Genomic DNA, 13,578 nt, shown 5'->3' with positions numbered 1-13,578 from the left:
CATTTAATTTCAGATAAAACTTTTTTAATTTAAGCAACTTTTGAAATCTAGCTTACCCAACTTTTCATTAGCTTTTCAGTATTTCATTATTTCAGTATTGATTTTCAAATAATTGCTCAGTCAAAACCATTATGTATCAAATCATTCAAACTACTAAAACATCAAGAGGTCAAACACTCATGAGTTTAGAAGATCATTTCTCATCCTCATTTTCTATAACCACTAGAGTGTCAGGGTGGGTCTAGAGCCTATTCTAGCTGTCATCTTTTTTTTTTTTTTTTTTTTCTTGCTGTCATCTATTTCTGGGCCGACCTGATGTTGACCTAATGAGCATGTTTTTGGAGGGTGGGAGGAAGCCAGAGAACCCACACAGGCACAGGAAGAACATGTGAACTCCACACAGAAATACACGTTAATACACATGTGGTTAAAAGTAGCTCAAGCACCTACAACAAAAACACTCTGCTTGCACACTAATCCATTCCTAATTCCTGTTGGTGCTAATAGAGATGAGAGTGGACTCACAACTCACTTCCTGGATAGTGGCCTATCTCACTGCTACCCCTCAGCATGTCAGGTTGGGGAACTGCACGTCAGGAACTATCATCACAGTGCCACAGGGGGTTGTGCTCTCCCCTGTCCTATTCACCCTGTACACCTAGGACTTCAACTACAACATAGAGTCATGCCATGTGTAGAAGTTCACAGCGCAATTGTGGGGATGGACAAGAGCAGTAGTACGAGAACCTGGTGAACAATACGGCTAAAACCAGTGAGATGGTAGTGGATTTCCAGAGGTCCAGCCCCAAACCTGCAGCCCATAACCATCAACAGGGAGTTTGTAGAGGCGGTTCAGACCTATAAGTACCAGGGGTTGACTAACATAGACTAAGTATAAAAAAAAAAGTTCAGAGCTATTTCCTCAGGAGGTTTCATTAGAGAAACTCGCATTCAACCACAGCTGTCATCTTGGCATTTCACCTACATGCATTGTTTCCTCTTTACCAGGAAACAGCAAACAGTCTTACTAACTACTGTCTTTATACTAGTGAAAACGAACCTTTCACAGAGGAAGTGACGGTTTACATCAGATGATACATTTGGCTAGTAACCTTAGTAACTAACCAGCAGGAACACACAAACAAGTAGATTTTGCACTGAGAGCAGGAGTCGAGATGGAGGAGCTCGGTAAGACAACTTTCTGTCACATTTTACATAGTCGATAATCCTTCAACTGATCAGGGGTATAGTTTAGAATACTGATTCTGAAAATGTAAACAAGGAATTATTATAAGCAAGATAGTGCCTGACATATTTTGTGCTGTATTGTCATACTATAAGTATAGTATTTACTGTACTCAGTCATGTATCCATTTTAAGTAATTCTTACAAAAATGCAAATCTAGTGTTTTGGTGTCAATTTAATGTGCATCTTTTTATAGTCTGCACTGACGTTTTACTAATAGTATTTGAAAAACGTTCCTAATTCAATCAACTATCATGGCAAAATAGAGAAAAACAACAACTATTGAATCAAATCAAAAGAAAAAAGAATATTGCTAAATTAAAAGTACAACGTTCAACAAGGGCAACAATTTGTTCACTTAGTAATGAACTATTTTGCTGAGATCTGAAGACGTGTGAAGGTGCAGATCGGGCTGGAGTGCTTCTAGCTGACCATGATTTTCTTTGTTTTTCAACACCCGTGTCTTCATTAAACACATATTCTTCTCATTTCCACACACAGTTTACACTGAATAAAGTAAGTAATTCGCTGCGATATTTGTCACTAGATTCTTGCAACATCGCTCCAAGTTTCACTTCTGCAACATTTCATACCATCACTTCCTGAAGAACCTAAATTGCATGAAGCAAACTCAGTTCACACTCATGCACACTCTACCTCGCTTTACACAGAATATCACTCTGCACAAATAAGACACACACTTTGGTTCACAGGAAACGTGCAAGAAAGAGCGATCCGTATGAAAAAGCAGCGCACTGGGAGGTTTTGTGATTTCTGCATTGTACGCAAGTTATTTATTTGTGGTTTTAAGAGTTGTAGTCTACATCCTGCCACAGATTTGCTGTTAGAGGAACTCGCCTTGAATTCAGCACGGTCAGACAGCGCCATTGAGAACAAGAGCAGTGATGCAGCTGGCGGAGAGGTGAAAACAAAACCATAAACATTACACAGTGTACCACAGCTTTCTGTTTTACCCCGTGTTTCGTTTGTATCCGAGATTAGTTTTCAACCAAGCAGCTGACATTTTAGACAGAGTTGCTCAACGAATCAGATAATCACATGTATCATTATGTGTATATTTTGGTTGTATCCACAGGTACCAGGTGCAGTTAATGCCGGACATACCAAAAATGGAACCAGCTCAGTCTCTTCAAGCGTCTACAGGTGAACCAGAAGCTTGTGGCACCTGTGGACCCTGATTAACTGTGCAGAGGAAGCAGGAAATAACTTGAAATTCACTGCACAGGATGTCAGAGTTATGTTATTTTCCTTTAAAGCAGCTTAGTGCACAGAAGGAGCTCATTGATTTAATGGCTGTCTTTGAATTTTACTTCATTGTCACGACTACAATATTTCACCAAGATCTAAATCAAGTATTGCCTGTTGTCAAACTTTGAATGGCTCCTGTGCAGATTTGTATTATTACTTCTGCAGGTTTATGAACTGAGACTAATATCCTTACTGCAGGTTGGATCCTAGTCTCTTTGTCCCATGTTATCCCCTTTCTCTCATCTAATTTCTTGTCTCTCTCCATTCCGATCAATCAAAATAAATGCATAAATAAAAAAAAATCAGATAGCATTTATGACATATGCAATGTTATTATTTACAACGGTAAAACTTGACATCAAGAATTCCCCGTCAATATTAATACTTAATATTTAACATTACTTGAGGTTGGCTTTAGAAAGTAAAATATTATGTTCTGATTTTTAATTTCTGGGATTTAGTCATCCACCAGCTCCTGTGGCAGCTTCCCTGGAGCCACAGTCACCCACTCTGGAGCTAGAATCCATCTTGCAAGATCTGTTGAGCCTAGGACAAGAGGTCAGTACAGAGTCTATGCCTCAAAATAAAATCCTCTTCTCCTCTTCACAGAGGATGAATATTCTTATATAAACAATTTACATGGTGTGGTAGAACTGTAAATGTGCAGCAAATAAATTATGCAAGTGAAATTAAGTGGGTTTAACAACAGAGGGCAGCATTGTACTAATGTCAGCTCAACACAACCCAGTGTATGACTGGTGACACATTGTAACAGTAGATTGACCTTTAAACATTAGATTTTAAATGTATGGCTAAAAGAAACAAATATCTGTGGTTATTTTTATATTCATTTAGAACCCAGCGCCTCCAGCGACCCCACCACCACTTACACAGAAGCAGTCTGGTAAAAAGAAAACAGAAGGTGAACAACAGCAAGGGAGCAGCAGCGCCGCCGACTCAAAGGCCTCGACCCAGACGAAGAAAACAGATACTATAGATGACCTGCTCGGAGGACTGAGCTCAGACTTGGAGAAGATCGGTGTACGCACCACAGCCAAGGGCCACTGTGCTTCCTGCAACAAATGCATCGTGGGAAAGGTACAATCTGGACCAACAGCCCACAAAGAAGCCAGTATGTTGGAAATATAGCTGGATGAAACAGATGATGAAATCCTCTTACGCTTACATTTCCTTTGTCTAGATGATCACAGCGCTGGGTGAAGTGTGGCACCCTGAACACTTTGTGTGTGTGGCGTGTAAGATGGAGCTGAGCGGCACAGGCTTCTTTGAGAGGGACGGACGGCCGTACTGCGAAAAAGACTACTACCAGCTCTTCTCTCCACAGTGCGCCTACTGCAAAGGGCCCATTATCCAGGTGAGGAGGGATCTCATCATTTACAATCACGTCCTAGCATTGACGGACCAGAGTAACAGAGAACCCAAGTGTTAAAGTATAAATGGTGTTCATGATAAATGCCACACTTGTTCATTCAACTAACCCTTTGTCTTCTATTTAACACTGTGATTAGTTCTGTCATATGTTACACTCATCTATTTACAAAATAATCTTCTGAAGACTGCATGATGACACACAGTTGTACGTACTTCATTTTTCTTGACGTGACGTGAAACCATGTAGAGGTTCTGCAGACTGAGCTTACAGCACACTGCAAACCAAAGTCATTTATCAAAAAGTAATGCAGCCTCTTCTATGATTCACTTCATGTGGCTCACTATTCACATTCCTGGGTTGAACACTAACCTTACTAATCATCAGGGGAAGTAAAGTCATGATGTAATGATTTTGACTTATCAGAACATCCTGACAGCCCTGGACCAGACCTGGCACCCAGAGCATTTCTTCTGTACACACTGTGGAGGCCTGTTTGACGAAGACGGTGGGTGCATTCATTTCTCGCCAATGGAAATCACCTCTTGAACACACAGCTCACTGTATCCTCTACCTACCCCAGGATATCTGGTGAAGGATGGGAAGCCATATTGTTGCAAGGACTTCTACCACCTCTTTGCTCCCAAGTGCTCAGGCTGTGGGGAGTCGGTGAGGGGGAACTACCTGACTGCAGCCAATGGCACCTGGCATCCAGAGTGCTTCGTCTGCGCAGTGAGCCTCTTACCTCAGACCACACACACACACAGCTCTGGCTCACAATCAAGCCCGAGAGTAAATGAGAAAGATACCCACACATATGCTTTATTTGCAACATTTTGACCACAAGCCTGATGAAAACCGTATGCCTGATGAATACGCTGCGGTTGAAATGATGCAGATAAATCAAGAAAGCCATATTCCTCAGCCTGGGTATCTTTTACATCCTCTTCAGACCGTCTTCTGCGCGCAGCATCTGGTCACAATCGGTTCAGTGCGGAGCTCTACTTCTGTTTTACGCTATGAGCAATTGTCAAATATAGAATGCTCTCAGTCAAGATGTCCTGATAAAAGAGACAAACAGAAAGGTTCCTTTAGCAGCTGAATGAAATACAAGGTACATAAACCAGAATGTAAAACACATAAAACAAATTACAGTTAACAGCATCGCATAAAACATGGAATATATCTAATCAGGACTATCTAAGGCAGTCATTACTCACAACCAGCAACCTCCCATTAGTGCAGAACCTAAACATTGTTTTATACAGAGCAGTCCTTATCAGCAAGGTCACTTTTCACCTGCCCTCTGATAGCCTCAATCTAATCCAGTGGGCATGAGGTCAAACACTCCACAAAGAGGACGCAGTGGACACTCAAAAGTGGCCGAGACTTTTTAATCAGGCTGCTGCTAAAAATAATGGAAAAAGGCAGTTCAAGCAATTTAGGACCTTTGATCTGTTTAGCCACTTCCACTGAGCTGTTCTGCAGCGTGTTCTTGTAAAGAGATTTCCATTTCCACGAGTCATTAGCTCCCGACAAACCCCAAATGTGCTACCGCTGGACTTGTTAATCAGGTTTTTAGTGTTTTTCTCGTCACAAGCAGACCACTTATTATCATTAGAGAAAAGTCCACTCTCTCATCACTTTATTTTGATTGCAGTCTGCATGAAAATGATCAAATATATCCATTGTTTAGTTTGACTGTTTTTGGGAAGCCAGCCGTTACCAACACTCAGCCAAACAGACATTTTGACTTGTTCAACACAGATGTTACTATTATTATTAATGGATTACGACATTCAGAACTTTAAAAGCCAGAGGGGCCGTGCAGGCTGGCTCACTGTCATGGCCTAGTGGCACATGATAAATTGAAGAGAGTCATTGGTAATGTTAAGCGTTACACCTGCGCTTTTACCGTGTCTAAGTGGCCGCCAAGAGAAATGTGTTCGAGTAAATTCAGGACCACATGCTGAGTCACCACTGAACAATTAATTTCCACTAATGTTCTAGCAGTTATTAAGGGATTGAATTCAGCTGTGACAAGTCTTCTTTGTTCAAGATTGATGTTTGCGATTTTGTCATTATGTCGCTACAGTTTAAACACAGCTGAGCATTTTGTAATAAGATATCTTTTCAGTAATTTCGGCTGTTTATGCTGTTTTCAAATGGAACCTGTGTAGTTGCATGTACAAAATGCTCGGTGTAAGTCACACAAACCCCAGATTAACGAGCTAACAACTAGGTAACTTAATGTAGAAAATGCAAAGGTGTATTTTAAAGAAGAGGCCATTGGGAATATCACCATTGCCCTCTGACTTATGTTGCTGACTTCAGGTGTTCAGTGTGTTTGTGAGAGAAGGACATTAAGAGCCCTCCGTGGTGGCATTCACAAACTCATAAGTGTAAATTTTTTGTAAGGTCGTCTTTTTATTGTAAGGTCGGTTTCAGGAATGTTTGAGGTGGATGTTAAATTGTAAGTTTCATGGAGTTTTCTTCATAATGTTGCATGTTTGAAGAAAATGTGGATATTCCCAACCATTACACCTTTATATTTCCCACTGCCAACAGTTGATGATAACATGTCGTAATCCCAGGCTCAAAAGTTCTATTTGAACCACATGAATACCATAAGAGGGGCATCCATATGGATTAGTGAATGCCATAAACACAACTACAAGACAGCATTGATTCATCGCAGTCAACATCAAGATTCCATTTTGAAAAGAGAAATTTTAACTGTTCATGACGTTTCACCCTTTTTGTTGTCCCTCCCTCTTCCCCCTCTTCCTCTTGTGTTATCATATCCAGGACTGTCTGATGCCCTTCCCAGATGGCAGTTTCATGGTGCTGGATGAACGGCCCCTGTGTTCTCTGCACTATCACACCAGACAGGGCACTTTGTGCGGCAGCTGTTGCGAGCCCATCATGGGCCCCTGCATCTCTGCTCTCAATCGCAAGTTTCACCCCGAGCACTTTGTGTGTGCCTTCTGCCTGAAGCAGCTCAAACAGGGCGTCGTCAAGGAGCAGAAAGGGAAGCCGTACTGTTCGGCTTGCTTTGGCAAACTCTTTGTGTGAGACACAGACAGCGACAGGAGCCATACAGATGATTCGTCGTTGCCATTGCTGTGAATCTAATTTTAGTATGAAGGATGAATTAAAATAAGGCACCTGCGCTATTCTTACGTCACATCATCTTACAAGACTGTTTTTGCCATAGAACAGATGCTCAGTGTTTCATGGCTGACTGCACATTTTAAGCATGGAAGCTTATGTGCCGAATTATATGATTAAAAGCATATTACAAGTAGAGTGGTGTAAATCATTGATATATTATCCAGAAATAACCCAGAGAAATGTTAACGCTGTAAGATTATTAATGGCATGACTGTAGAACACAAGGAAAATACATATTTCCCATGATAAAAACCTTAAAGAAAGCTTTTACATATGTGAACCTTGAATGCTTCTAAAAGGCGTGTTGCTGACACTTGGTCTAAACTTTATGGGATTTCATACATCATGATCACATAAATTTCCTAAATGGAGAAAGCAAAACACAGCAGTGCTGTTTTAACCCATGGTTTCCATTAAGCTATCCTCAGGTTGCCATGAGACTTGGCAGTGCACAGATGCTCTCTCGCAGCATGGAGCAGCTCGTCAAGGGGCTCGTCTATGTGGTCTGATAGCTTGTATTGGCAATCAGTGGCATTGGTTTAGTGTGCCAACCTGAGTTTCCTCTTACTCTGACTGACCACTTGGCCCCTGGCATGCGCTGGATTCAGACGACCTCTTCACTCTCCACACAGGCTCCTTTATAGCCACCCATAGAAGATTAATGAAGGTGGCAAGGTTAACAAACGTGGTTTCAGCCCCTTCACTTCACCGTGTCGCTTCAGGAACTCTTTGACGGCTGAGGGATGAACGAACCGCAAACTGTTTTAATGCTTTAGATGTTGTTGGCATATTTGGGCCGGGTCAGTAATGGGCTGAGATTTAATAGTTTACTAATATCTAATGGTGTGGATGATATGTTATATACTGTCGTTCTAATAGAAGAATGCGTTATTCATGTCATTGTAGAAGAAAATCAACAAGCATCAATCAACTGGGAGAACCATCTCACAGGACGCAGTGTTTCACGTGTGCGGGAATTTGACCCTGCGCTGCCAAATTTAGAGCCTCTGTGTACTACATATGTGCTAGTCTGAAGCCCAGTAGTCCTGGTCTTAATGCTTAGATGTTTAATTTTGCCGCTCAGTTGCTGCTTAATACTTTTTCCAGATGTCTAATATTCACACTGAACACACCATCAAGGAGAATTTTGTAAATGTTTCCATGAAGCTGCCATCTATGTAGCTGTTTTAAAACACTGCTGTTGATAGTTGAAGTAAATGCAAATGCAGATATACTAAAAATCAAAAAAGAAATTAATTAAATTAAAAAAAAGTTCTGTTTTATTGCTAATTATCATTCGTGTATTTGTCTTATCTGTGAGTATGTTATCTTGAGATGAACACTGGTTAGTTTTTCCTGTCCTGTAGGCAGCTTTCTTTAGGTTTTTTTTAAAGCTAGCCACTTGGGCTCGCTGTGTGGAGTTAGTGTGTGAGTGCAAACGGAGGTGGGCATTAATCATGCTGTCATCACTGTCAGACAAGGCCTCTCATGGTCTCTGCAGAATATGGGGCTTGCATCATGGAAGGAGTGTGAACGTATCATGTTCAGTCAAAATTAAAATCCAAGATCATAAGTGTTTAGTGCTCTCACAGACTTGAGCCAATATTTCTACTGAACTCACAGCGTAAATTTAAACACACCTCGGAGATTTGCATATTTTGTTAGAAAATCCACGAGGAACTACACTTTCCAGCATGAGTCTTACATACAGTAGAACAACATCAGCTTGAACCTTGTACCAAATCATGTAACATTTTAAATTAAACTCTTTCTGGATGGTGCAGCGTCCAGCTGATTGCTATTATGAGCAGCTCCACATCTGCCAAAACAGACTTGTTGTTTCTCAGTCAAATGGCTTCAAAGAACCATAAACTAGCAATTAGCTTAAATTTAGATTAGTGAAAAGCAGACATGTGAACACTGGCCCTAGTTTTCAGCGTATTTGACTCCAATATGTGAAGTACAAAGTCTCCAACGGAAAAGCAGGAAAATCATAGACGAAAAATACAATGTAAAAGAAACTGGGGCATTCACAGAAAGAAATATTTGTTGTCGCAAGAGCGAGTCAACACGGAGGAAAGGGGGCTCTCCAGCAAGTAGTAAAAATGAGAAAACATGAAATGTGAGCAGGGCTCTCTTTTAAAAAAGGCCGATGAATAAAGGGCAGTCTGTGGAAGGCAGAGAGAGAGTGTAACTCAGGTGACATTTACAGCAGTGAAACAGAGTACGAACAGTCTGGGAGCGCACTGGGCCATGAGATGGCAGCTACAGCTCAACGGGGTACGGAAGGGGAGTGAGGAGTATATTAGGGCATAATGGATACTGGTGTGGAGGGAGGCTCTAGTTGTTTCTCTCGTGTGACACTGAAACCCAGCACTTACCTCCTCTCTTGTAAAATGCCTGTGTCCGCTGGGCCACCCCTGATGGGGATGTAGGGGCAGCTTGTTCAGATACTTACGGCTCCACTGTTGGTCACGCCCAGCTCACTCTGCCTGAGCCCAAAAACCAATAAGTTGACATTAGCTATGAACTATGAACTAAGCTATGATCAGAACTTTGCTTGAATACACATTGTAGTACAAAAATATGGGCGAAACACTCAATGATGTAGCTGATGTAGCTGAAGGATTTCTGAGCACTGATTCTGAAGCTCAGTGTGGTGATTCTCACCGTTACCGAATTGGCAGTGCCTCACTCTACATCAAAATGAACACACCCTTAATTAGGCATGTTGTTCTGCAGCTATAATAAATAGCCAATAGGCCATAAAGTCACAAATTGTTTTATTTTATTTTTTATTTTTTTGTATCAGGTTTTAAACATGTTTATTTCTGTGAAGATGTTTAAAAATCACCCAAATACGGTATACGAGCTCCATATTTTAAATACTTGATTGCTATAAAAAAGGAAAATGCAGTGGAAGCATAGAAATCACACAACAACAAATCATAATATCCGACCGCCACAGCTACTCACCTCTAGCTGCCACAAAGACAAGATGACTTCATGTAGTCCACTGTTAGGTCTACGGAGGGATCCTCTACTCTTTAGGGAGCTGCAACTAGAACAACTATAGCAAACAAACTCTTTGCACAAGCAGAGCACACACGCACTTGGAAGAAGTAAATATATTTGGGCTTAATTTCAAAACAGCATTACAAAGTAATCAGAACAAAATGCCAAAATGTTCCCGAACCAGACCACATTTTGATTGCCTGCCCAACGCTGCTTCAACCCGCAACATAAAATTACAAACTGACCAATAGGGTGTTAGACCTCCTTATCTGGCACTAACACTGTCTGGAGGTTGCCACTTGATAGCTACACACCGATGGAAATATTATAACTCATACACCCTGGACAGGTCGCCAATTTACCGCAGGGCCAACACAGAGACAAACAACCATTCATGCTTACACCTACGGCCAATTTAGAAACATCAGTTAGCCTAACGAGCATGTCTTTGGATGGTGGGAGGAAGCCAGGGTAAACTGGAGAAAACCCATGCAGACACGTGGAGAACATGCAAACTCCACACAGGAAGGCCCCAGTTGGTCAGTGAACCTAAAAAGCTTCTTGCGCCGAGGCATCGGGGCTAACCACCGCACCACTGAGCTGCTCACATTTTGATATACATGCTACTGTAATGGGGCCACAATAAAATTGTGCGTAGCATTATCATAGGTGATGCTGATGGCAATATGCAGAAATAATCAAAAGTCGCAAAAGTTTAACGACACACTGCCAGAACATGATGTTCCCTCTGAGAAACCACAGTTTGGAATATGGTTTATACTCATCCCGTATTGTTGAACATGAAAGCCTCCCATTATTCTGCAATAAAGACCTGTCATTATCCAACTCCCAGTTGTGATTAAAGAAAAAAAAAGGATAATACAGGTTTCCAGAAGCATGGTTAAGTTCATTGCAGGGACTCCACTTAACAGCTGTTAGTTGAGCACCAATGCAGACTGGAAAATATGTGGAAAATGATTCATTTCAGCTTGTGACTGCTTAGTTTAGGTACTCTATTAACTTTTGAGAAACTGTCATACCCTGTCAGTATGAAGCATATACAGCAGTCAACTAGTAGAAGCGGGACAAAGAGTTTGCCATCACTGTGACTGCTGATAGTTGGGTATGTTTGTCTGACTGAAGAAATAAGCGCAGGAACATTTTGGTCACGCACAAAGGTGAACACAAATGTTTCTGCGTGAGAGATTAAAATAATGTATTTTCATGGAAAAGTGACAACTTTCACACCTCAGTAATTGCTTCAACACAGAGAGAAGCTGGGCTGGAGGCGGCTCTAGTTTAGATGTGTTTGTTTTGGCGTTGGGCTGATGCTGGGTGCAGGTATCACACCTGATTCATGACTGGCTCCTTTGTCCAAAGGGAACTTCTTGTTGTCCTTGGCTGAACACTGAGCTATATCTCACTCACTCTCACAGCAGTAGGCATGTAAATGCACACACACACACACACACACACACACACACACACACACACACACACACACACACACACACGCACACACAAACCCCAAAATCTTGTAAATACTATTTTGAGATTTTCTATTCATGCCATCTTGGATTCTGCTCCACATAATCACATACAAAGACACGCACAAACACATGAATGCAAATGGTTTCAGCTCAGCCACACATAGAGAACAATAAAAAATACACGGGCACACAAATCAATTCAAACATATGCACTCTGCCTTTGGCTTTGGTCAACAAGATCACACACACAGATGCAAAACACATGCACACACACACATTTATAAATGCCTTTTACGAGTTTGCTCTCAGACTCTGTCTCGTTGCGCAGCCAGAGAAACTGTGCTCCTCTTGGTTTTGGTTGACACAAAGCATATCTGTGAAAGTATCACTGCCCTCTCTGTGTGTTCACTGATCCTTAACCAAGTGAACTTGAGGTCTCAAGTTTTATGGGTTAAATGGAGTCAGCTCCCAAGGGAGACTCTATGGGAGGCTCTCAAGACAACTTCAAAACACTTCTTCTCCTGTTCCTTCGCTACACATCTTTGTCTCATCTCCCTTACATCTCTTGCCAAGTCTCTCAGTTGGACCTCCATGCTCAACATGGGAAATCTCAGAGAAAAGGAGGGTGAGAGGCAGCACAGTGCATAATATCTAGGTCCTAATAACTGCACGGACTGTACTGGCCGGGGTTATGAGAAAGATTTATAAGACAGTGAGCTCCTTCTGTATGCTAGCCTTTAGTGTCAAGAAGATAGATGGTTTCATTATGCTTCTTCATTGTGTCCATGTGTGGGTTTATAGGACAGCATGCCAGAGTGGTACAGTCTCTGATATGTTCTGGGAAACCATTCTTTGAATCGATGGAGCACTTTGAGAAAATTGAATGCTGTTTTTAAGTGCTATTTTGAATAGTGGGCAAGCCTGAAATGATTTGTTTGAATTTCTTGTGGTCACAGGTTATTGCTTTAAAAGTGCTGACAGTCAGGTCGTTTTTCACACAGGTTGAAACTGGGTTATGGGTGGCATTTCGACACTGGGGTTGGGGTTGGTCAGATCTCCATTTCTGCTCTATGCTGTTGGAAGCCAGGAGCTTCCGCTATAACATAAGACTAGGTGGCAAGGTTGAGGCTTGGATACAGGGTCAGACGCTGAGTGTAGCAGCTCTGTATGGGGCCAGCTGGGGATGTGGCTATGATCCAAATCACATCTGTAGTGGCCGCAGCATGGATCATTATAAGATTTGTTTTAAAGAGTGATGGTTAACCACAATACAGCCCTGTTGCCTAAGAGCTGAATGGCCTCCTGGGTTTAGACAAGTTTCGGAGGATTTTTTTGGGCTGGGAAGCCCCACATGCAGCAGATCGTTGATAAATCACAGCCACTGCAGAGGAAGCCCACAAGGTCGCCCTCTTGTCGAACGAGCCTGCAATGAAAATCACAGTAAAACTTTGTCAAGGCACAGACAGTAACACACACACACACACACACACACACACACATGCGTGGCCTGTAATTGCACTGTAAAGGCTTGAATAACAAAACACGTTCACACACGTACAAGCACAGATTTCACCGTGGCAACTCCAGTAGGGTTTTACAGTAATTTCATTAGCAGGTGTCCATTGTCCAGCGCTTCAGCTTTGGTGTGTTTGACAGAACATCCATTTAAATTTAGCAGAGCGGATTCGGATTTTCCCTGATGACAAGATACATTAGCAGCTTTCTCCGACAATTCGAGTCTGAGGAGACGTTTCTGAAATCACCAATCCCTGAATACTTTCTGTGACACCTTGTTCCAACTAAAGCTATTAAGATGCAATCATAAGCCCTTTTCTGAGCATAGGCCTCACCCATAGCTACATGTTGATGGAGCTGGAGTTACTCCTTTGCATAAAAATGATTTAGTGCACCGTAATTCAAAACCACTGCATTGCTTTCATCATAAAGATTACCTCTTCCCTTTTGCAATCCGGCAACTTCAGTCATTCCACTTC

At 41.8% G+C, this 13,578-nt stretch overlaps 1 protein-coding gene across 1 annotated transcript; it reads left to right on the top strand.

The window, feature by feature from the left end:
* Positions 1 to 1,050: 1,050 nt before the first annotated feature.
* lpxn (leupaxin) lies at positions 1,051 to 8,375 on the top strand. The gene is made up of 9 exons (XM_047586145.1): positions 1,051 to 1,188; positions 2,083 to 2,168; positions 2,343 to 2,410; positions 2,977 to 3,073; positions 3,371 to 3,613; positions 3,717 to 3,890; positions 4,332 to 4,413; positions 4,489 to 4,637; positions 6,714 to 8,375. Exons 1-9 carry the CDS (start codon positions 1,176 to 1,178, stop codon positions 6,978 to 6,980), a joined length of 1,179 nt encoding a protein of 392 aa, XP_047442101.1. The 5' UTR covers positions 1,051 to 1,175; the 3' UTR covers positions 6,981 to 8,375.
* The last annotated feature ends 5,203 nt before the right edge of the window (positions 8,376 to 13,578 follow it).

Source organism: Mugil cephalus, chromosome 6 (genome assembly GCF_022458985.1).
Source record: "Mugil cephalus isolate CIBA_MC_2020 chromosome 6, CIBA_Mcephalus_1.1, whole genome shotgun sequence".
Taxonomy (NCBI): domain Eukaryota; kingdom Metazoa; phylum Chordata; class Actinopteri; order Mugiliformes; family Mugilidae; genus Mugil; species Mugil cephalus.
This window is presented reverse-complemented; position numbering and strand designations above follow the sequence as displayed.

Bases quoted from the DNA above. Each gene is read 5' to 3' on its own strand.
- lpxn (XM_047586145.1), top strand. The intron at 2,169-2,342 runs GTGAAAACAAAA...TTGTATCCACAG, and splicing joins GTGATGCAGCTGGCGGAGAG to GTACCAGGTGCAGTTAATGC. The intron at 3,614-3,716 runs GTACAATCTGGA...TCCTTTGTCTAG, and splicing joins ACAAATGCATCGTGGGAAAG to ATGATCACAGCGCTGGGTGA.